At 44.7% G+C, this 24,573-nt stretch overlaps 1 protein-coding gene across 2 annotated transcripts in view; it reads left to right on the top strand.

The window, feature by feature from the left end:
* Positions 1-24,573, top strand: part of NXF1 (nuclear RNA export factor 1) — a 159,282-nt gene that overhangs the window by 3,742 nt on the left and 130,967 nt on the right. The window contains exon 1 of one of the 2 annotated variants that reach the window (XM_068260674.1): positions 4,537-4,614. The exons of the other annotated variant lie outside the window; for it this stretch is intronic. Within the exon in view, the coding sequence (XP_068116775.1) occupies positions 4,587-4,614 (28 nt within the window). The 5' untranslated portion in view covers positions 4,537-4,586. Of the gene's footprint in view, positions 1-4,536; positions 4,615-24,573 lie in introns of those variants that run through there. 2 annotated transcript variants of the gene reach the window in all.

Genomic DNA, 24,573 nt, shown 5'->3' with positions numbered 1-24,573 from the left:
CCCGGTATTGCCTGCTTTTCTGTATGCCACATGGGCATTGAACATTGCCATTTGTAGCAAATAAATCCCTACCTTCTTGTACCAGGATTTCGTTTTTCTAGCTACCAAATATGGGGCCAACATCTGGTCGGACAGATCCACTGCTCCCATATGCTTGTTGTAGTCATCAATCACAATAGGCTTGACAGTCTCTGATCGGCGAGACGTCACTAACACTGTGCCCTCTGTGTGCATGGTGGACAGCATAAGCACATCTTTTTTGTCCTTGTATTTTAGTGCCAGGACTTCATTGCTGCGCAGACTACAAGTCTCCCCCTTTTTCAATTTTTTTTTCAGGACTTCTTGCGGAAAGCCTTTTCGGTTTGCCCTGATGGTACCACAGGCAACGGTGTCAGCCGAAAAAAGAAATTTAAAAAGTGGCAAGCTGGTGTAGAAATTGTCTACAAATAGATGATACCCCTTATTTAGTAAGGGGGTCATGAGGTCCACCACAATTTTCCCATTGGCTCCCATATCTGCTGGGCACCCCTCTGGCTGTAGCAGGCTATCTCGCCCCTCATAGATGCGAAATGCAAAGGTGTACCCTGATCCGCTTTCGCAAAGCTTATAGAGCTTTACCCCATACCTGGCTCGTTTACTGGGGATGAACTGTTTGAATCCAAGCCGGCCATGAAATGGCATTAGAGATTCGTCTATTGCGATTTCTCTTCCAGGCACACAAATTTCACTGAATTTTAAATTCAGGTGATTTATAAGCGGCCTTAATTTAAAAAGCCGGTCTCTGCCTGCATTGTCTGGACTCTTGTTTTGACTATTGTCATTGAAATGCAGAAATCTCATGATCATCTGATAACGCAGCTTTGGCATAGTTGATGAGTACAGAGGGGTGTGGTGTATGGGATTTGTACTCCAGTACATTGCGAGCTGCGATTTTTTTGTTAGCCCCATGTTGAAAGTTAGGCCTAGAAACACTTTCAACTCCGACAAGTTTGTTGGTGTCCATTTCCGGGTATAAGTGGACCTGGGGTGGGACTCAATGAATTGAGAGGCATACAAATTTGTCTGCTCGACAATAAATTGCAAAAAATCGTCATTGACGAATTGCTGGAAAACATCGACTGGTGACATATTCCCTGTCATGTCAACCATTAAGCCACTGTTTGCAATGAAAGCAGGGATTTGGGGTGCTTGCATGTTTGGCGGTACCCACAGTAGGTGTGACATGTCCAGTGGTACTTGCTGACTTTGCTGCTGGCTGCTAGCCCCTGGAGCACTAGTGCCATCTAAAATGTCCATTGGTTCCTGAGGACTTTGCTGCTGGCTGCCTGCCCCTGGAGCACTAGTGCCTGCTGTGCTCCCTCCTCTGCGATCTGATGACGCCTGTGTCTCAGAGTCGCTGCCACTGGGAACTGATGCAGTGACAACAGGATGCACAGTAGCAACTCTTGCCTGCTCTGATGGCCCTTCACCTTCATCAGAGCTGGAGTCGCCGTCTGACAGCGGGTCAGAATGTTCAACCGGCAGCCATTCTTCGCCGTCAGATTCGCAGTCAGATTCTTCGTCGCTGCCGCTGATTTCCATCAAGGCAACGATCTCCTGTTCTGTGTATCGCCTCTTTGCCATTTTTTATAAATAGGGTACAGAACAAGATAAAGAGATAATAGATAGAAAGATTTTTTTTTATATGAATGAGGATGAGGAAAAGAAGTGCTGGGAATGGAAGTAGAAGAGAGGACGGTGATGTGAGTGGGAGAGAGATGAGATCAGAAGATCAGATGATCAGATGACGATCAACTGATCAATAAGGGGTCAGCAAACTAAAACAGTAATAGGGGGGGAGGAGGGCAGTATAAAAAGGGCCTAGGACAGCTAGATCAGCTAGATTAGTACAGTGTGATCAGTACAGTGTACTGAACACACAAGGGATAGTTAGGCTGGGAAAGGGTTAGAAAACAGCAATAAAATACAATTTATTTCCACAGTAGATCACACAGCTCACACAGCTCTGCACACAAGCTGCTCCACCTCAGATCTCACACTGACGAGAGATCTGAGGCTTCAGCAGCTTTAGGTGGCAACAATGTAATGTTTACATTGTCACAGTGTGAATGAGAGCTGCCATTGGCTATGGCAGCTGTCATTCACAGTAAAAACGATCTCATTGGTTCTGTGAACTTCTGTTCACATGCACCAATGAGGGGATCGCGCGGACTCGCGTGTGCGCGCGCACAGCGCTGTTTACACTGCAGGACGTGAGTTTCACGTGAGTGAATGCAGGCAGGGACAGAGCAAGACGTGAAACTCACGTCCAGGAATGCTAATTGGTTAAACATTCATTTTTAGGAGAAGGAAGATAGATACAATTGTTTATTTCATCCGTTTATTCTCACCTCGGGTGTCCTTTAAGTGAAAAACAAAAATTAATTTAACTAGAGTGACCAGATTTTTGTGGGGGTCAACCTGGGTCGGGGGGGGGGGGGCTGCGGCGTGGCCATGACATTGTATGGGTGGAGCTAAAGTAATGATGTAACAGCGAGGCATAAGAAAGCAGTGTTTACGCCATGATGTGGTCAAACGAGGATTCGCATCATGGGTGTGTAGAAACTGTGTGATGCTATTTAATAGAATACCGTAACCGCAAAGCAGCAAACATAGCCAACTATGACATAATAAATGCAGCAACAGTTACCCCAGACACCAGAAAATAAACGCAATGTGGGCAACATGTCAGCACAAAATAAAGCAATGTGGGCAACATTTCAGCACAAAATAAATGCAATGGGCAACATGTCAGCACAAAATAAACACAATGTGGGCAACATGTCAGCACAAAATAAACGCAATGGGCAACATTTCAGCACAAAATAAACGCAATGGGCAACATGTCAGCACAAAATAAACGCAATGTGGTCAACATTTCAGCCCAAAATAAATGCAATGTGGGCAACATTTCAGCACAAAATAAACGCAATGGGCAACATGTCAGCACAAAATAAATGCAATGCGGGCAACATTTCAGCACAAAATAAATGCAATGGGCAACATGTCCGCACAAAATAAACGCAATGTGGGCAACATTTCAGCACAAAATAAATGCAATGGGCAACATGTCAGCACAAAATAAACACAATGTGGGCAACATGTCCGCACAAAATAAACGCAATGGGCAACATTTCAGCACAAAATAAACGCAATGGGCAACATGTCAGCACAAAATAAACGCAATGTGGTCAACATTTCAGCCCAAAATAAATGCAATGTGGGCAACATTTCAGCACAAAATAAACGCAATGCGGGCAACATTTCAACACAAAATAAACGCAATGGGCAACATGTCAGCACAAAATAAACGCAATGTGGGCAACATTTCAGCACAAAATAAACGCAATGGGCAACATGACAGCACAAAATAAACGCAATGTGGGCAACATTTCAGCACAAAATAAACGGAATGGGGGCAACATTTTAGCAGAAAATAACACAATTTGGGCAGCATTTCACCTGGAAAAAAAAATGTACTCACCTGACAGAAGTCCCCTCACCCGGCCGGCCTCTGGTGTGCAGCTACCCCAGAGATCTTGCTCCTCCAATCTCCTTCACTGGAATGGAATAGCAGGGCTACGGGAAGATGGCGCCCGAAGCCCTGTACTGGAGACACAAATAGTCTCCACTACAGGGCTTTGGCAGCCATCTTCTCGTAGCCCTGCTCTTTTAGCCGGAGACTATGCAGGCTGGAACGGGGCTGCAGGCTATGAACTGGCGCAGCATCTATTAGACGCTGCGGCCAGTTCATTCAATAGTACGGTGGCCGGGACGTCCCGCGGCTAAAAGCGGGACGTTTCCCGGGACCTCATGCAGCCTAGGACAGCGGACCCCGAAGGCGGGACGCGTCCTGGGTAAAGCGGGACGTATGGTCACCGTAATTTAACTTACTTGGCTACTTAGCTTTATCCTGTGTCCACGACGTCCTCCTGGTCGCCTCCAGCCAGTAGCAGCAACCTCCGTAAATCTGGCCGGCCCCCGAAAGTCGACAGCCGCTGCGCATGCACAGAGCCGAGCACAACCTGATTGCGCCTGCCCAGAGCGCTCCAGACTAGGAGCATCATCAGGGTGTGCGCGGGGTCACACATGAGCGGTAGCCGCCGACTCTCAGCGACCGACCAGCTTTCCAGGGGTTGCCGATGCTGGCCGGAGGGGACCAGGAGGACGCCGTGGGCACAGGATGAGTCCAAGGGGCTGGAAGAAAACCCAGATAATTTTTATTTTTCACTGAAGTATCCCTTTAATGTGTATTTTGTGTGTTATGATAGACTGTAATTCCAAATCACAGCTACAAAATGTGCTGCCATTTCTTGCGTTGGTACTATTCAGAGGAGAACCTGCATGAAAAGCGCAGTAGGCATTCTCCTGACTAGGATACACACTACCACCATGTTTTTCCTTCTTTTTACAACGTCGCTGTTTTCTTGTTGTCAGCCGCGCGTCACTTCCGCAGAGCGGTTGCTCGAGTAATTAGTGGAATGGTTAGGGCGGGCGTCTTCTAGCGGATGTGACGTTCAATTGCAGGCTGACTCGAGAGGGTAGAGATGGCGGATGGTGGCCGGTCTTATATCGGTAAGGAATTAACCAATTACAGCTAATTGTAAACGGCTGATGTGTCTAAGGTTTATTAGAGTTTGCTGTAGTCACGGAATCTGAGTCACTTTTTATTATTTGTTCATTTGTATTTGTTTATTTTATATTTGGGAAGTTCACGGTGTTCTTTCTATAGGAAGCCGTTGGGAATCCTGGGATTTTTAGTTTGGTAGCAGTGGTCGTTATGGTGCATAATATCTCATTACAGACAAATGTCCATTAGCTCTGTATGGTAATCGTTGCAGCCTGTTCGTGACGTCAATATACAGCCCCAGCTGTTCGATTTTATTGCTTTATTATAGCCTCTCATCAGTGAAACGACCCTTTTAAACGCACGACAAACTTTGCACTTTGTAGGATGAGCTATGTTTGCCACAAGTCTTTAGTATTGTGTGGTAATGACATTTGTTAACGGTTTTATCTAGGTTGATATCTCATATTTATTCATTGACTTCTCTTGTAGAATTCCAGAAAAAATATTAATGAAACCACTACCTTCCATCATGAGTTACCTAGTGCTCATGGAGTGGTCCTGGTCTACTTTAGGGTCCCAGCAAGAAACTTCATAGGGAAATTCAACTAACGTGATTGTGTGGAGAGCACCCTCTCTAACTTTTAGGTTTAAGATAGATTGTAGTAAAGTACACCTATACTATTCAGCCAATCACAATGCTTCAAGCTGTAGAGGGTGCTGTGATTGGAGAACTGTTCCCTATGATGTTTCCTGTTGGGTTTTATAAAGTAGACTATAACCTATAGAGCTAGTATGGTTGAGGTGACCCAGCGAGAAAGTCCAAAGGGTAGAGTTCTCCAATCACAGCAATATCTACAACTTGAAGCATTGTAATTGGCCTAATATTGTGGGCGTATACTACAACCTATCTGAGAAACCTAGATGTTCTGGAGATGGCTGTCTACCCAATCACGTTAGTGGAATTTCCCTATGAATGTTTTCGCTAGTCGCCTCAATCATACTAGGCACTAGTATGATTGAGGCGACTAGCGAAAACGTTCATAGGGAAAGTTTTTTTTTTTTTTTAATAAGCCTTGCATATCTTATTAAAATCTTCACACGGGAGTCACATTATGATCATTGGTTACCGCTATTCTGCCTGAAGTACTAGGCTCTCTTTTTTACTTCCCAACACTTGGGCTATTACTTATTTATTGTATTTATAAAGCGCCAACATATTACACAGTGCTGCATAATAGATAAATGGGTTAACATACAAGGTAGGACATACAGGAAACTCACAACAAAAACAAGATCATGCAAATGATTTGATAACAGTACATTGTCATAGGTCAAAATAGAGACTGTTCTAGTCCACGAGAGGGGTGATTGACAGTAAAGGTGGCCATACACTTATAGATTTGCAGCAGATTCGACCATTAGATAGATTTGTCAGATGCCTGTCAAGTCGAATCTGACAGGAATCTATCTGATGTTTGCCACACACTACGAACAGATTTCCAATAGATTTTTAGAATGAAATCTCTTGGAAATCCTATTGAAAATTGATCTAAATGCATTATTGCAATCCAATGACACTCTATGGGCCATCGATCTGCTGCCAGCAGCAAATCGACCTAGATTTTCCATCCTGTCAGATCAAATCAATCGAAATCGATCGCAAATCAATCGATTTGCTGATTTGGAAGAATTGATTTCTGATCGATTCTATAGAATTGATCGATGGCTGAAATCGACCAGTGTATGGGCCCCTTAAGATTGCAAAATCAAGCTGGAAACACTAGGGAGGAGGGCCCTGCCAGAGGCTTACAATCTAAGGCTAGACAGGGCTAGACTCCCAGTCTCTGCAGGGTAGTCTGCTGAGCGCGCCCTTAGTAGCTGCAGCTCTCAAGCACTTTGAGCCTGAAAGGAGAAAAACGCTATACAAATGTTAGCATTAATATTATTATTTTTTTAAGACTAACTCAGGGTTGTCAAACTCAATTCATCCAGTGACTGACTAAGCATTACCTGGTACTCATACTATGGTGTGTGATCTGGTTTTCTTGTATTCCTGTATTGTCATATTGCTGTATGTCACCCCTAAATTCTGTCTGTAACCTAAATTAGTGTGCAGCGCTGCGTAATATGTTGGCGCTTTATAAATACAATAAATTAAATAATTACAGAAGGGGACACAATCTAAAAGTCTGATGTTGCAGGCCAAATAGTTTACGTTAAATTTCGAAATGACGCCGTGTGGGGAGGTCGCCATAGGCTTACTGCACCTCCTGTGGCTTGGTATCTTCCTCCAATTGTCCGCTATGTTTCCTGTTGTATTTACTGGTCGGTGCCCTTTGACCTGGCCAGCTACGCATATGCAGTATGTCCTGTTGTGCTGCCTGTGACCGCACTTGCCAGGGACCAGTATACTGTAAGCATGCACGCCAGCGGGATGCTGTACCCGGTGAGCGCCATCACAGGCAGCCCAATGGGACATACTGTGCATGCGCAGCGCAGTATGTCCGGGTCAGAGCGCGCTGACCAGGAAATAGACAATAGGAGGCATAGCAGACAAACGGAGGAAGACGACAGGCCACAGGAGGTGCGGTAAGCACATGTGGATTTTCCCGAACACTCACACAGGGCATAATTTTGAAATGTAAATTAGGGCTAAGATATTATTATTATTTAGTATTTATATAGCGCCGACATATTACGCAGCGCTGTACTATGTATGTGTGTATATGTATATATATGTCTGTCTGTCTGTCTGTCTGTCTGTCTGTCTGTCTGTCTGTCTGTCTATCTATCTATCTATCTATCTATCTATCTATCTATCTTGTCACTAACTGTCCCTCACAGGAGCTCACAATCTAATCCCTACCATTGCCATATGTCTATATTATGTAGTGTAAGTACTGTAGTCTAGGGCCAATTTTTAGGTGGAGCCAATTAACTTATCCGTATGTTTTTGGAATGTGGGAGGAAACCGGAGTGCCCGGAGGAAACCCACGCAGACACGGGGAGACCATACAAACTCTTTTCAGATAGTGCCCTGGCTGGGATTCGAACCAGGGACCCAGTGCTGCAAGGCGAGAGAGCTAACCACTACGCCACCGTGCTGCCCAAGGATTAAGATATCCTTTGAGGCTTGTACACATGTTCGATTTTTCCAAACGACCGGCCGTTTGAACGTCAAATTGAGCGTGTGTACGATCGGTCGTTTAGCTGATAAGACTGCTTGGCGGATCGTTCAGTCTTATCAGCTGAACGACCGATTGTACAAACGCCCAATTCGACGTCCAAACAACCCGAACGTTCAAACGACCGATCGTTTGGAAAAATCTGACGTGTGTATGTACCTTAGAAGGATAATTGAATTGAGAATATGCAGGCAACTGGTAAGATTAAAAGGAAATAAATGTCAGCCTCCATATCCCTCTCACTTCAGTTGTCTTTTAACCTCCCTGGCGTTCTGATTATGCGCAGCCACACGACTGCGCATGGTTTTTTAAACTTATTTTTTTTTTTTTTTAAATCATGTAGCTAGCCTAGTGCTAGCTACATGATACACCCCTCCCAGCCGAATTTCACCCACCCTTCCGATCGCCGCCGGCGATGATGGCCGTCAGGAGATCCCGTTCTGAACGGGATCTCCGTCAGGGCTTCCCCCGTCGCCATGGCGACGAACAGAATGACGTCATCGACGTCGTGGCGCCATAGGGAGTCCCGATCCACCCCTCAGCGCTGCCTGGCACTGATTGGCCAGGCAGCGCACGGGATTTCGGGGCGGGGGGGGGTAGGTGGGCTCGTTACGCGGCGGATAGCGGCGCATCGGCGGCGATTGTCCCCAACACGCAGCAAGCAAAGTGCTTGCTGCGTGTTTAAAAGAAAAAATGATTCAAATCGGCCCACCAGGACCTGAGTGCCACCCTCTGGCGTCTCTGGACGAGCTCAGCTCGTCCAGAACGCCAGGGAGGTTAATAACTGTTAAACAGTCTCAAAGTAAGTGGCAAAACTATAGTGACTCCCTACAGAGTAGTACAGTGGATCAGTCAAATGTATGCCTGCTTCAGTGCTGCTTCAGGATGCTTCTCTTCCTACTGACAGCTGCTTGCTCTATGCTGCATACCTCTGGTTCAAAATGCATGCCATTTGGTCAGGAGCTGGAGGTATACAGGCATAGTGCATGCAGTTGCCAGGTAGAACAGGAGAGACCCAAAGCAGAGCTGGAGCCCCACGCTAATTTCATTGAGGAAAGGGGGGTTCATTGTTGCTGCGCCCCAGCTCAAACTGCCAGTGTTTCAACCAGAAACCCTGTCACTGGGGTGCTCCTTTGAATGGGAAGCAGTATGTCGCCTGTTTGCCCCTTTGGATGGGAAGCAGTGTTTCGCCTGTGTGCCCCTTTGGATGGGAAGGAAGTCTATCATTCTTTTACTATTTATGATGCACATTTGAAGCTTGATAGTTGACTGAAAGCTCTCTTTGCACGACTCTGCCATTCAGGGGATGTATTGTGAGTACAAATACCGCTCTGACGGTGGAACACATTGCAGAGAATCGAGGGAAACTGCTTCTACTGGATATGGAACTGGCTAATGGACAGAAAGCAAAGAGTTGTGGTCAATGGATCATATTTAAAATGGGTGACTGTTAGCAGTGGGGTCCCACAGGTGTCAGTACTCGGTCTAGTGCTCTTCAACTTATTTACTAATGACCTAGTAGAAGAAATAGAAAGCAATGTTGCTATTTCTGCTGCTGATACAAAATTGGGCAGAATCATCAACTCTCAGGAAGATATTGACATATTGCAAAATGATCTGGACAGGATGGCTATATGGAAGGGCTGTGGAGTTGGTACAAAAATACTCTAACTCCTCAGTTTATGAAGACTCCGACTTCAGGTACCCAGAATTGCTTCGACTCCTTAGTCTAATTTTTACAAAGACTATGAATTTGGTAAAAAAATAAAATTCATCCGACTCCTCAGTTTATTGAAACCACCGACTCCAGGTACCCAAAATTGCTACGACTCCAGACTTAAGGTGCGTACACACATGCGACTATAGTCGTTTGTAACGATCGTTCCCCGATCTTTACCAACGACGATCGTTACAAAAAACGAACCAACGACTATTAAGGCAAACGACGAACGAGGCAAATCGCTACAAAACAAAGTTCTGTCTTGGCGGATTTTTACCACCGACGATCGTTAGCAAAAGTGGTACATCGTTGGAAACGATCGTTCGTACCAGGCTGGACATGCGCATTTCACTTTTTCTCCAAGGAACTTTACAATTTTATGCGCATGCGCATTAAGTGCTTTTACGTGGTGTAACGTTCGTTCTAACGATGTGATCGTTACACACTTTTTACAACTAACTTTACTTCGGTCGTTCTTTCGTCAATTAAAAGATCGTTCGTCGTTGACAACGAACGATCGTTGTCGCATGTGTGTACGTAGCATTAGGAGTACTCATTGACAAGTTAAATAATTGTATTCAATGCCAAGCTGCTGCAACTAAGGCAAATAAAATTTTAGCATGCGTAAAAAGGGAAATAAAAACTCGGGGTGCTAACATAATCTTGCCCGTATAAGTCTCTAGTAAGGCCGCTATATGGAATTCAGTTCTGGGCACCTCATTACTGGAAAGGTATTGCAGGTGCAGAGACGAGCAGCAAAATTGATTAGAGGTATGGAAGGTCTCGCTTACCAGGAAAGGTTAGATAAATTGCTTATTTAGTCTGGAAAAAAAGACGCCTTAGGGCTGGTTCACACTGGGCGCTTTTTCAGCACTTTGCTTATCGCCGGCGATCATCAAAGCACTGCTGCTAATGTATCCCCCGTGGATGCATTCACACTGCGGCGTTCGCAATTTCGTTCAATCACAAATGCGCTGCATGCAGTCTCTTTGGGGTGATTGCGCTGTGATTTTTGTTCTATCGACGAGAATCGCAAACATAAATCGCGCTGAAATCATGAGATTTTGCCACCGAATCGCGATCGTGGACTCAAACGCAATTGCCGGAAGGCGACGGGCAAGTGCTCAATGTGAACTGACTCTTCGTGGAGATCTAATTAACATGTATAAATACCAGGGCTGTGGAGTTGGAGTCTGATGCAATTTTTGGGTACCTGGAGTCAGGGAAAAAATACTCCAACTCCTAATGAATTTAATCTGTAATTAAAATACATAAATAGATAAAATGTTCTATTTCTTTCGCAGATAATAGTCGTCATACATTTATATATACAGTAATAGCTGTGCTTATCCCACAAAAATGAAATAAACCAATCAAAAATAGTTACTTGTGCTGCTTCAATTAAGCAGTCCCTGTATTTTTAAAGTCAGATATACATATCTGATTGTGACTGTATATATGATGTGTACACAGGAATCTTTTATATATACCGGTACTAAATAACGTCTATGCTGTAAGAATAAAGCCTGGTGTGTAGTTGTGTCACTAATAGAGATGGTCAATGAGATGCAAATAATTCTGCGTTGATGCTGGTTTATGCAAATGTATGTACTCCTTTTGCTCATGAAATCAAATAATTTGATATGTTGTTAAAATTTGGTTTGGTGACTACGAATTAAAGGGTACCTGGGATGGATGAAAACATTTTTTTTTTCCCCTTTTACATACCTGGGACTTCCTCCAGCCCCCTTCAGGCTAATCAGTCCCTCGCTGTCCTCTTCCACGACCTGGATCTTCTGCCATGAGTCCCGGTAATTCAGCCAGTTAGCCCCGTCCGGCTGCGTGCCGCTTCCACAGCCAGGAGCGTTCTGCATCTGCGCAATAGCTCTGCACAGGTGTAGTATGTTCCTGGCGGTGGAGTGTGTGCATGCGCACTGCGCCGGACTGGCTCAAATGCCTGGACCCATAGCAGAAGATCCAGGTGGCAGAGGAAGACAGCGAGGGACTGGTTAGCCTGAAGGGGGCTGGAGGAAGCCCCAACAATGTAAAAGACTTTCATCTGTCTCAGGTTTACCGTATTTTTCGGACCATAAGACAGAGGGTCGGAGGGGACCATAAGACGCACCTAGGTTTTGTGGACAAAAATCACACACACACACACACACACACACACACACACACACACACACACACACACACACACACACACACACACACACACACACACACACACACACACACACACACACACACACACACACACACACACACACACACACACACCTTATGCCCCAACCCCCCCCACCAAATTATGGCTCCCTTGTACCTTTTGGGTCTCCCTTGGGCATTTTGTGTCCCTCCTTGTCCTCAGTCCTTGCTGTGCCCCCTTATGTCCTTCCTGCGTTCGTCCTGTGTCACCCTTTTTCTGTCTTGTGTCCCCCTCTCTGTCCTGTGGATGTCCTGTGGCCTGTTGCTGCATCTCCCATGCCCCACTTCAGATGCAGCCAATCATGTGGGGGCGCTGTCAATCATGGCCGCTGAAGTGGCCCAACACCCCTGCTGTCACTCTTCCTCCTGGCCTGATGCTTCCACGTACAGCGGCGTCTGTGCGTGCGTTTTTCACCAAGTCTTCTGTGCCAGAGGGCTGCCTCGCTCTTCCTGAAATGCCCATTTTGAGTCGCTGCCAGTCATGGTCAGACACGCCTACCCATATTGTTGTGCACATTGAACACAGAGGTGTTGTCTATCAACCATAAACCTGGTTCAGATTGTACATGAAGAATGTGTAATAGAGGAAGAATCGCCTCATTCTCCTGCAGAGTACTTGCACATCACTCTTACATGTACCCACAGTTATATTGCCTAGGGCCTGAGAGATGTTTTGTTCCTGTCTGTACCTTCTACTAATACTCTTGCCGAGGACTAGTTTTAGGCCTCGTTCACATCTATGCAGCACAGATGGCCTTGCGATCGGAATGCAACGCGTACAATTGCACGCCATCTGCGCAGCTACCCACTGCACTGCTGATTTTATCCATTGACAATAAATGGGTCAGCTCTGCGCTTGCGGGCAGAATGCATGCAGCACTACACAAGCGCATCATAGTCCATCGTACTGCTGCACAGCGCATTTGATGTGAACGGCAGAAGGGCTGTCTATACGCCTGCGCAGTAGAGCCCGGAGGACGTCCGATGACGTCAGCGCGCCGGCGTGGGACGCAGAAGTTCCGGGCCTTGGAGCGCAGAAGAGCCCGACCTGGCAGCCGGCCTGGCCAGGTCGGGTCGGCCACCGGAGACCACCGGGAGCCTGCGGAGCGGCGGCGAGGGCACCTCCTGCCTGCCACGGGCTGGAGGAAGCCCCAGGTAAGTGGAAATTGATTTTTATTTTTTACCCACCCTCCCTGAACCTTCCCTTTTAAAGGGGTTCTTTTGCGAATGAGGAAAAAAATTAAAAGTGGTTTATGCATAAACTATTAAACATCCTTCTAAAATAGTGTAAAAGGTTTTTCAAAAAAAATGAATGGTTTCACCAATACAACATGTAATGTAAATAGTGACGGATGACGGTTGGGAGGCTAATCCATTTGTTAGGGGTGTTTTTTTTTTTTTTACTTTATTTTCACAACCATAACTCCTGCCTATGTAGTTTTCAGTGGTATAACCCACTTCTAGCAGGAATCGCAGTTATAGCCCTAACCGCTAAGCTCTGCTGAGCTGCTGAATATGTTTACATTGTTGCTAGGCAACCAGAGGCCATGCAGAGACTCGTTTGTTAAAAGTCATAAGCTGCAGGGAGAATGAAACCCGTCCCATCTACACCATATGATTCTTTGTCAGATTTGATTCAATTTGATTTGATTCAATCTGACATGTCCGATTCATGTTTCGATGCAATTTGAATCGAATTGAATCGAATCATGAATCGGACATGTCAGATTGAATCAAATCAAATTGAATCGAATCTGACAAAGAATCATATGGGGTAGATGGGACGGGTTTCATTCTCCCTGCAGCTTATGACTCTTTTCACAAACGAGTCTCTGCATGGCCTCTGGTTGCCTAGCAACAATGTAAACACATATTCACTGTTTACATTACATGTTGTATTGATAAAATCATTTTTTTTTTATTTTTACACCATTTTAGAAGGATGTTTAATAGTTTATGCATAAACCACTTTTTTTTTTTTTCCTCCTGTGCGGAAAAACCCCTTTATGGACGCCAAAGTGCAGAAGTGGGAATCCTCTTTAGAAAAGCGCTGGTGGATCTGTGTTCTCTGTCTTTCTGCCTTCATTTCCGCATTGGTGACGTATGTGGAAGTGAAGGGAGAGAGACTTTCACTGCAAGCAGGGATCTTCCAGCAACTTTTCTACAGAGGATTACCACTTCTCCTCTATGCACTTTAGCGTCTAAACCACTACCTTTACATTCCCCAGCAATCCCATAGAGACGCAGACTGGACAGAGCCAGGAAATGTAATTACCGCAGAGACTCTATGGGGGGGGGCCCAGCATTCGAACTTTTGGTCCGAAAAATACGGTATATTAACTGTTTCCCATTCTACTACAGTAGAATCTTCATCTTGTTATAGTAAATCTCTGGCTATAGTAAACTCAGTCCTCAGGTCCCAGCAAATATGTCTGTATAAATAGTTATGACCAATTCTGATCTAGTAAACTTCTGACACAATTAACCACTTTTCCCAGTCCCTTGGGGTATACTATAAAGGGATTCTACTGTACATAGATTTGGTAAAATTGTGCAATCAATATTGTGGCAGTGATGGGTAACCGAAGTAGGAAAAAAAAAACTGAATACTCTTCTAATTGTTCATTTCTTAACCACCTTAGCGGTATGGACGAGCTCAGCTCGTCCATTACCGCCAGAGGGTACCGCTCAGGCCCTGCTGGGCCGATTCGGATGAAATAAAAAGCAGCACACGCAGCCGGCACTTTGCCAGCCGCGTGTGCTGCCTGATCGCTGCCGCGAGCAGCGGCGAAAGAGGGTCCCCCCAGCCGCCTGAGCCCTGCGCAGCCGGAACAAATAGTTCCGGCCAGCGCTAAGGGCTGGATCGGAGGCGGCAGACGTCAGGACGTCGGCTGACGTCCATGACGTCACTCCGCTCGTCGCCATGGCGACGAGGAAAGCCAAACAAGGAAGGCTGCTCATTGCAGCCTTCCTTGTTACTTATGCTTGCCGGAGGCGATCGGAAGAACGCCTCCGGAGCGCCCTCTAGTGGGCTTTCATGCAGCCAACTTTCAGTTGGCTGCATGAAATAGTTTTTTTTTAATTAAAAAAAACCCTCCCGCAGCCGCCCTGGCGATCTCAATAGAACGCCAGGGTGGTTAATGCATATATAGCAGCACATACAATGCATGTTTGCTCCATCTGAAAACTCACATTAGGCTGCTTAAAGTAAAATGGTAACAAAAAAAAATGATCACGGGGTGTGTGCACTTGCCTCAGGAGGAGGAAACAATTGATCCTAATGAGGTGTCTTCCCTCCCCCAGATCCTCTTCACTTTCTGGGATTCAGTGCTGTACCACATTCATGTGAGAAATCGCATGTGCATGGCAATGTGGTACAGGCACCGTGGGTGTCAAAGGATGATGCCGGGAGTCTGTGGGATAGGGAGAATTTTACTGAGCATGGGCACTGGGGGGACTGTCGTGTATGTTGGTTGTCGCAATACCGAATGCCCTTGCCACTGCCCTCCTGAACGAGCACTTTTGAATAATCGAAAAGGTGAAATATTGCGGCACTGACTTTTATCCAATTTGATAAAATAGTTGAATTGGATGGTCAATTGGGCCACAAAATTGCTACGTGTATTGCCACGTTGTTTTAAGGTAATAAGAATATCTATGGTCTTAAGTTTAACAAATGATCGCTGCACAAACATGCTCATGTTATGCTAAAGAGGGTGTTCATGTCAGAATGTATTGGTAGGGTGGATGTTTTTCCAGCATGCTATACCTTGTGTGTGTGTGTGTATAAGCTTCTGTGCTCCTTTGAAATGTCATTAACACCTTTTATGTAACAGGCTGCTTACAGAGATAAGTCCTGACTGCTGAGTCAGTTCACTGCATTCTGCTGGTCTCTTAACAGGTTTTGTCTGTTCCATTCCACTCTGTCACTGATACCTCTATTTAAATAATGCTATGGCAATTCTTTCAAGCTGGATATCTAATGTCATCACTGTCCTAGATGCTGGTATTATAAAAGATGATTTTGTTTGTTTCTGGTATAGTGTATCTCAACATTTTTTCAGTATGTATTCACGTCTAAAAAATATTGTAACCACTGGCATAGTTACCCAGTCACCCACATATACTTGTATGAACAGTACTTGCCAGCTGTTTAGTTACGGTATGTCCAGCATTTCATCAAGGATGTAATTAACTACAAATATAAAATCGCATAGAACGAAAGGGTTATTAATTGCCTATGTGGCAAGCACTTGTTCCTTCTCCCAGGAGCAGCACAACTTGGCAGTATTTGTATGCGTAATTCCGATGGATGCTTGGCTATATTATACATGTTTCAACCCCAATTCATTATTTTTTCTTTATTGTATTGAACAAATTATAAATGTTTAGGGTTAAAGAGACTCTGTAACAAAAAAAAAGTTCCCCTGGGGGGTACTCACCTCGGTAGTTGAAAGCCTCTGGATCCTATCAAGGCTTCCCCCATCGTCCTGTGTCCCACGGCGGTCTCGCTGCAGCCCATGGAATGCACAGCCGACAATTTGTTAGGCTGTACAATATTTACCTTTTTTGGCTCCAGTGGGGGTGCTGTTGCGGCTCTCCGCTCGGAAATGGGCAGAAATAGCTGCTCTCTGTCGGGTCCGCTCTACTACGCAGATGTAGGAGACTTGTATCTGCGCAGTAGAGCAGACCGACTGAGATCGGCTATTTCCGCCTATCTCCGAGCGAAGAGCCAATACTGTGCTGGAGCCAGGAAGGTAAATATTTACATCCCCCCCCCCCCCGTTCGGGGAGCTTTATCGCTGCCGCCGTGGGACACAGGAGGACGGGGGAAGCCTCGATAGGATCCAGAGCCCCCCCCCATCCGGGTTGAGTACCACTCAGGTGAACTTTTTTTTTAGTTACAGATTTTCTTTCATCAGAAATATAGGAAATTGTAAAAATAATATATTGCTAACAACCAGCTTTCAATATATTCCAGTGAGCTGTATATAATCTTTTGAATTTGAAGGATACCTAACCCGAACGAAATTATCTATTCTAAACTAAGCACAGGGGTTATGTTTAGAAGGGTTGTACAGACCTCTGTGCGCTGTCCATAAGGAGCAGACTTGTCTGTACAGAAAACCATGAGCTTTCTGCTATTAGCAATTCTGTGCTTTTCTCTGCATTATACGTTTTTTTTTTTGTTTTTTTTTTAGCTCTATAGGAAAGCAATGTATGTGAATTTAATGCAATTCATATACAGGAATAACCAACATGCCTTGCTAGTGCATTGCAAAGCAGAGAGCGGCCCATAGGCTTTCATTAGAGACACTGAAGCGAAAAAAAAAATAATGATGATATTATGATTTGTATGTGTAGCACAGCTAAGAAATAAAACATTAAGATCAGATACATCAGTGTAATTGTTTCCAGTACAGGAAGAGTTGAGAAACTCCAGTTGTTATCTCTGTGCAAACAAGCCATTAATCTCTACGACTTCGTGGAGAAGGCTGTTATCTGACTTTTATTATCTCAACTGTAAGTGAACAGTTTTATTTTTCTCTGCTAGAGGAGAGGTCATTAGTTCACAGACTGCTCTGAAAAACTCATTTTGAATGCTGAGTGTTGTGTAATCTGCACATATTATAGAATAATGCAATGTTAGAAAAAACACTATATACCTGAAAATAAAAGTATGAGAATATTTTCTTTGCTGCTAATCTTCTAGTAATTATTCATAGTACACAACCAATTCATTATATCATATTTTTTTTTCGCTTCAGTGTCTCTTTAAAGCAAACTGAAGCAAAATAAACTTATGATGAATTGCATGTGTTGTACAGCTAAGAATTAGAGCGTTAGTAGTAAGGAAATTATTCGCATGTTGTTTTACTGTACAGGAAGAGTTAAGAAACTTCAGTCGTTATCTATACAAAAGGGCTTCTCTGAGCTCTGGGACCCAACTTGGGCAGGCTACAGTGCTGTTTTCTTAAAGAAAACCTGAACTGAAAATTAAAAGTCAAAATAAGCATACACAAGTCATACTTACCTTCCATGTAGTCTACTACTCAGTATCTTTCTCCTGTCCTGCGTCCTGTTTGTTCACTGTGATCAAGGGAATTTTCCGTCCTCCATTTTGAAAATAGCCATTACCCATAACAGCTTTCTGGTCAGCACACAGTTAAACTGTAACGTCGCCCACTTGAGCCATAGGGAAACATGGACATTTACCTGGTACATCAGTTTTCCTCTCAGCTATAACTGACAGCAACTGATATTTTACTGACAGCAACTGATATATTTCAGATCTGACAAAATATTGTCAGAACTGGAAGGGATTATTGTCAGAAGAAAATGGTGAGCTTCTGAGAGGAACTGATGGCAAGGTAACTATGTAATGTTCATTGGAAGTTACCTTAAGTGTTTATTTTAAATATTTTTACTCAGTACAGGTTCTCTTTGAGCAATTAAACATCAAAGAAACAGAGACAGATTTAAATGTGGATCCTAAAGGGTCATTAGTTCCAGGGCTGTGGAGTCGGAGATTTCCTAAACTGAGGAGTTGGATGATTTTCCACAGCCCTGGTAAGTATTAGTCTAAGGAGTCGGAGTCTGAGACATTTTGGGTAACTCGGAGTTTGAGTCGGAGTCGGTGGTTTCATGAACTGAGGAGTTGGAAGATTTTTGTACCGACTCCACAGCCCTGATTAGTTTTTCTCTGTTTTATAGTGTAAAATACAGTGGGGTTTTTAAATTGCAAATATGACAGAATGATGCAATGTTTTATATATAAAAAAAAATAAAAATCTGAAAATACAAATGAGACTCTTCTTTGCTACTAATGTTCTGTTAATTATCCCTACTACACTTACAATTCATTATATCATGAGTTTTTTTCACTTCAGTGTCACTTGCCAAAAACGATTGTGCATGCATTTTCCATTCTGCCGCAAAACGCACACGATTCAAATAAGTGTCCACCCAGCCTTAAAGGATATTTTGTAACTTTAAGAAAATAAAAAACCTTTGGAGGGGGGAGCCTCTGGATCCTAATGAGGTTCCCCTCATCATCCTCAGCCAGCCTGATCCAGCGTTTGCACCCCCGAAACATCAAAAAAAACAATATTTGGCCTGCCTATGCAGGTGGCACTAGCTGCTTTCCTCTTGGGCTCTGACAAAAATAACCAAGCCCAATTGGGTCTGCTCTACTGTGCAGGCACAGCTGGCTTGCACCTGCACAGTAGAGCAGACGCCATCTGGCTTAGCTATTTCTTCTGGAGCTTCCCCCGTCCTCCTCGGTCCCACTGCGGCGGAGATAAAGCTCCCTGAACAGCGGGGATGTAAATATTTAGCTCCCCGGCCCCAGCGCAGGCGCAGTGTCGGCTCTCCGCTCAGAGATAGGCGGAAATAGCCGATCGCTGTCGGGCCGCTCTACTGCGCAGGCGCAAGTCTCCTGTGCCTGTGCAGTAGAGCGGACCCAACGGAGATCGGCTATTTTTGCCTACCTCCGTGTGGAGGAGCCGCAACAGTGCCCCTGCTGGAGCCAGGAAAGGTAAATAAATCAGCGCTTCTCAGCACTTGTCAGGCTTGTCGAGGGAGGATTCCGGGACACTTTGGGGGAGCCAGCGCTGGATTGCCTGCAGCTACAGCGGAGTGGGACGCCTCATTGGGACCCTGAGGCTTCCCCCTCCCGAAGTGAGTACCCCCCAGGGGACCTTTTTTTTGTTACAGGTTCTCTTTAAAAATGCTTTTAGAAAATCTGTTTTCAGACTAAATATAGTAATACAAAAAAAGTGAATATCACTACACCCCTATAGAGAGAGTCTGAAGCCTAAAAAAATAGCTCTTTTTACATTGCAGTCGTCTTCAGCAATAATGCCATAGCTGAAATGCTGCATTCCCATGGCACAACAAGGTCTTAATCACTCTGAAATCCCCAGGGAAAATTTGGTGCTCCTTCCGGGTAGAAACAGAGCTTTGTACAGTAGCTCTGCCTCTACTCGCCTCAATCTCCACGGATCTCTGCCTCCTCCCGCCCCTCTGTCTTCTTTCACTGAGAGGGACGGGGATAGGCAGAGATCCGCAGAGATTGACACGATTGGAGGCAGAGCTACAGTGCAAAGCTCTGCCTCTCCCGGGCAGCAAAATCCACTACCTGGAAAGTTGTGAATTTTTGCCCCAGGGTTTTTGGGGGATAAAACCTTGAGGTGCGGGAATACGGCATTTCAGCCCTGGCATTAATGCTGAAGAGGACTTCAATGTAAGAGCTTTTTTTTTTTACGCTTCAGACTCTCTGTAAGGCAAGTTAATACTAGAGCCAAAAGTGTTGAACAGGCTATATGCACATCTGTTTAGTATTGTTTTTACTAATCCCAAAGTGATTTAATGTGAAAAAAGAAAAAATGTACGTGGCCGCTAATCCTCGTTTCATGTCAGAGTAGGTGTCCCTGAGCTGTACTCTAGTTGCCAGAGCAACGTATTCACTGCCTCACACAAGTCTCCCATGTTTTCCACTTCACTGTACATTAGGACATGGTACATTGCAGCATAGGAAACCACCATTGCTACCTTACAGCTGATTTATCATAAATACTTTCTGTTTTAAAGCAAACATGAAGAGAAAAAAAGTATGATGAATTGTTTGTATAGTATGGACAATGAATAGAACATAAGTAGAAATGAAGTCTTTTTATTTTCAGTTTTATCGCTTTTTTTTTATTATAACATGTTATTCTGTCATATTTACAGTTTACAAACCACACACTGTATTTTAAACTGTAAAACCAAGCAGAGCTAATCAACCTTTGAACTTTCCTGCAGTAAAACCTTATCTGAAGCCGTATCTTACTATTTCTTTGATGTATAAGTGCTTCAGAAAATAGGACCGTCTTCTACCCAAATAGGTCTACGATGTTCTCCCCAGAACTTTTTCCCAGCCGGATGGCATGAAAAATGAACTGGGTGGGATGGGATAGAAAAATACAGGGCCAGAGCTTCCATAGGGGCAATTGCCTAGGGCCCCCAATTGCAGTGCAGCTTTCCCCTCAGGTGTTTCCTGGGCATCCCTGCAGGGAGCAGATGGAGTGTAAGCTCTTCAGCTGAGCGTACCAAGTGGGGAAGGGAAGACATATTAAATCATAGCCTCTTAGGTTGTGCTGTTGCCTGCAAGAGCCGTTGCAGTTAACCTCTTGAGGACTGCAGGGCTAAACCCCCCTAGTGACAGGCAATTTTTAGTTTAAAAGGCCACTGCAGCTTTAAGGCCAAGCTGCAGGGCCGCACAACATAGCACACGAGTGATCCCCCCCCCTTTTCTCCCCACCAACAGAGCTCTCTGTTGGTGGGGTCTGATCGCTCCCCCCATGTTTTTTTTTTTTTTAATAAATATTTGTGTTGCCTTTTTAAAAAAAAAAAACCCTCTTCCTTTAACCCCCTTCCCTCCCTCGCTCCCTCCCTCCCCACAGCCGGCCAATTACGGCGATCGGCTGTCATAGGCTTCTGCCTATGAGAGCTGATCGCTCTCTTGTCCCCCAGGGGGACAGCCGTGTCACACGGCTGTCCCCAGTGCAGCGCTGCTGCTGATCGCAGCGCTGCACAGAGTAAATAGACGGCGATCACGCCGTCTAACAGTCTCCCGAGCGGCAATAGCCGCTCGGAGACTGAAGGCGGGGCGGAGCTCCACCCCCCAAGCAGGAGATGCGCGCGCAGCCTGCGCGCGATCTCCTGCAAAACAGAGCCCCAGGACTTTACGCCAATTGGCGTTAGGCGGTTGTTGTCAGTAAAATATTAGTTGCTGTCAGTTATAGCTGAGGAAAACTGATGTACCAGGTAATGTCCATGTTTTCCTATGGCTCAGGTGGGCGATGTTACAGTTTAACTGTGTGTTGACCAGAAAGCTGTTATGGGTAATGGCCATTTTCAAAATGGAGGACGAAAAATTCCCTTGATCACAGTGAACAAACAAACTCGGGAGAGGAGAAAAACACTGAGGAGTAGACTACATGGGAGGTAAGTATGACTTGTGTGTGCCTATTTTGACTTTTAATTTTCAGTTCAGGTTTTCTTTAAGCTTTAGTTAAGGTGATCACAGCTGCCAGAAATTGCTGATCACCATAAAAGTGCCCATTAACTGTACAATTTTTCCTTCAGATTCGATCAGACTTCTTATGATTGAATTTTATAGAAAACTGTGCCATGTGTGGTGCAAATTGATGTGAAACGATTCCTAATAATCTATGCGTGTTTATGATTGAATGATTGAATTGGAATGTAAAACCAGGGCTGTGGAGTCGGAGCAATTTTTGGGTACCTGGAGTCAGGGGGGGGGGGGGGGGGGGGAAATACAGACTCCTAATGAATTTAAACTGTTAAATAGAAAATATGATAAAATGTTCTATTTCTCGATAGTCATCACAACTAACTTGCATACACTGTAATAGCAGTGCTTAGTCCACAAAGATGAAATAAATCAATCAAAATATAGTTTTGCTGCTGCAATAACAGTCACTGTATTTTTAAAGTCCGATATACATATCTGATTGTGACTATATCTGTGTACTAGGGAAACTTTTATACATGTTACGGCCAGAACCCGAAGTCTGACCACTTCGGGTTATGGCCGGCCAAAATGCAAAGTGCCCGTGTTGCAGCGGCCAATGTCAGAAATAGGTTTGATTCCGGCTCCACCCCCTGCCTCCCTCCTCTCACCAGTCGGCCCATAGAGTTGCCATTCTGTTGCTATGCAGCCAGCGCCAATAGGGCTCCTTTCTCCTTTTGATGGCTCTGGCTCCTCCCGGGGGCCGACTCATAACTTCTGGCAGCAGCTTTCCCCTAGCCACCCTCTATCTCCCTTCGCACACCATTTGCTACCGCAGGCAAGCACTTGGAGGAGCAGGCAGCAGGAATGCTGCAGACAGTGCTTCTGCCAGCACCCGCTTTGGTGGCACGAATCCCTGCTCCTTGCAGTACTTCCCTGCAGTGACGAACGATAGCAGGGAAGATACAGGGTGGGTGCTGAGTAGCTGCCAGTAGTGAGAGTAGGGTGTGGAGGAGGAGCAGGAGCCGCAGGACTCTATGGGTCAACTAATGAGGAGGAAGGCAGGGGGTGGAGCCAGCATCAAACTTATTTCTGACATTGGCCGCTACAACACAGCCACTTCACATTTTGGCTAACCAGAACCCAAAATGGGCAGACTTCGGGTTCTGGCCGTAACATATATATAATAAGTATCTCTGCTGTAAGAAAAAAGCCTGATGTGTAGTTGTCACTAATAGGGATGGTCCATGAGATGCAAATCCATGTTGATGCAGGTTTATGCAAATTCTATATGCAAATTTATGCACTCCCTTTGCTTATGAAATCATTTAATGTAATATGATGTTAAAATTGGGTTTGGTGACTATGTATTAAGTTACACAGTAGTACATATACACTCCCCACAGAGCTGTTAAGAATCCACTGAGAATGTTGTGCACATTGTACGCAGTGGTGTTGTCTATCACCTGTAAACCTGGTTCACATTGTGCATGAAGAATGTGCAAAAAGAGGAAGACAGCAGAATACCTGCACATGACTCTTACATGTACTCAGTTATATTGCCTAGGGCCTGATGGATGTTCTTTGTTGCTGTCTGTACCTTACCAAGGATTAGTTTTGATTTCTATTTAACAACTACTCTACAGCAATAACCTAAGTTTAGGTAACATGCATCCCTGGTGTACATGAAAAGTACTAATGCTTAAAAGTTATTGTCTTCAACAAGTTGGCTGTTTAATAAGATTCACTGGAATCAGCTGGGTTCCAGTGCGTAGATCTGCCCACTTGCAGAAAATGGCCCTGACCTTTTCTATATCAGATATAGAAAAGGTAGAAGCCTTTTTCTGCAAGGTGGCAGTGCTACATGCTGGAACCCAGTAGATATGGGATTCCAGTGAATCTGTACTACACATACAATTCGTTATCTCATAAGTTACATTTAGCTTCACTGTACATTGAAAGCTTTAATTCTTCCTTATAGCACAATATTCACCAAGTGGTTAGTATGCTCCTACTGCAGTGCTAGATGCCTGGTTTTGAATTCCAGACAGTCTTTTTACTCTGGAGGAACACTTTAGCATTTTTTTGTAGCTCTTTGGGAACTCCCTGTATAAAAATAATTTAAAAAAAAATCTAATTGTCCGCTTATTATAACCCATGCAACCATTATATCACCAACACAAATGCAGCTATTGTTTGACTACTCAGTTCATAAAACTTTCGACTTCAGGTACCCAAAAATTGCTCGAACTATTTGACTCAAACTCTATAGCCCTGCTCATTATTCCAGCATGGTACTGTGCCAGGATGCCATGGGTGCAATAAGTCCATTTGTGACATTTCTTCACTACTAAATATTCCAGGGTCCACTGTTAGTGTGATAACAACTTCAGTGGGGGGATAAAGGATAGGAAACGTCTGCTCAATGAGATAAATGTGCGTCTGTTCTATCCACTACGATGTACCAGATGTAAACGTTATATGTTCATCTAACTCAGCCTTTCTACCCTGGAGGAACCCTGCAAATAACTTTTAGATCTCAAGGAACCGCTGTAAACAATTTTTTGATCTCGAGGAAACCTGCATTTATTTTACAAGAGGCATGGTCTTTAAAAGTATGTGTGGCTGTTTATTTCATAACCCCCTTTTACCCTGCCACTCATTACACTGTCTCCTGAGCCCCCAATTTAGTGCTTCTTGTTACAGTACCACCTATTATAGTGTGCGTTGTTACACACACACACACACACACACACACACACACACACACACACACACACACACACACACACACACACACACACACACACACACACACACACACACACACACA

This window comes from Hyperolius riggenbachi, chromosome 11 (assembly GCF_040937935.1).
Source record: "Hyperolius riggenbachi isolate aHypRig1 chromosome 11, aHypRig1.pri, whole genome shotgun sequence".
In the NCBI taxonomy this organism is placed as follows: domain Eukaryota; kingdom Metazoa; phylum Chordata; class Amphibia; order Anura; family Hyperoliidae; genus Hyperolius; species Hyperolius riggenbachi.
This window is presented reverse-complemented; position numbering and strand designations above follow the sequence as displayed.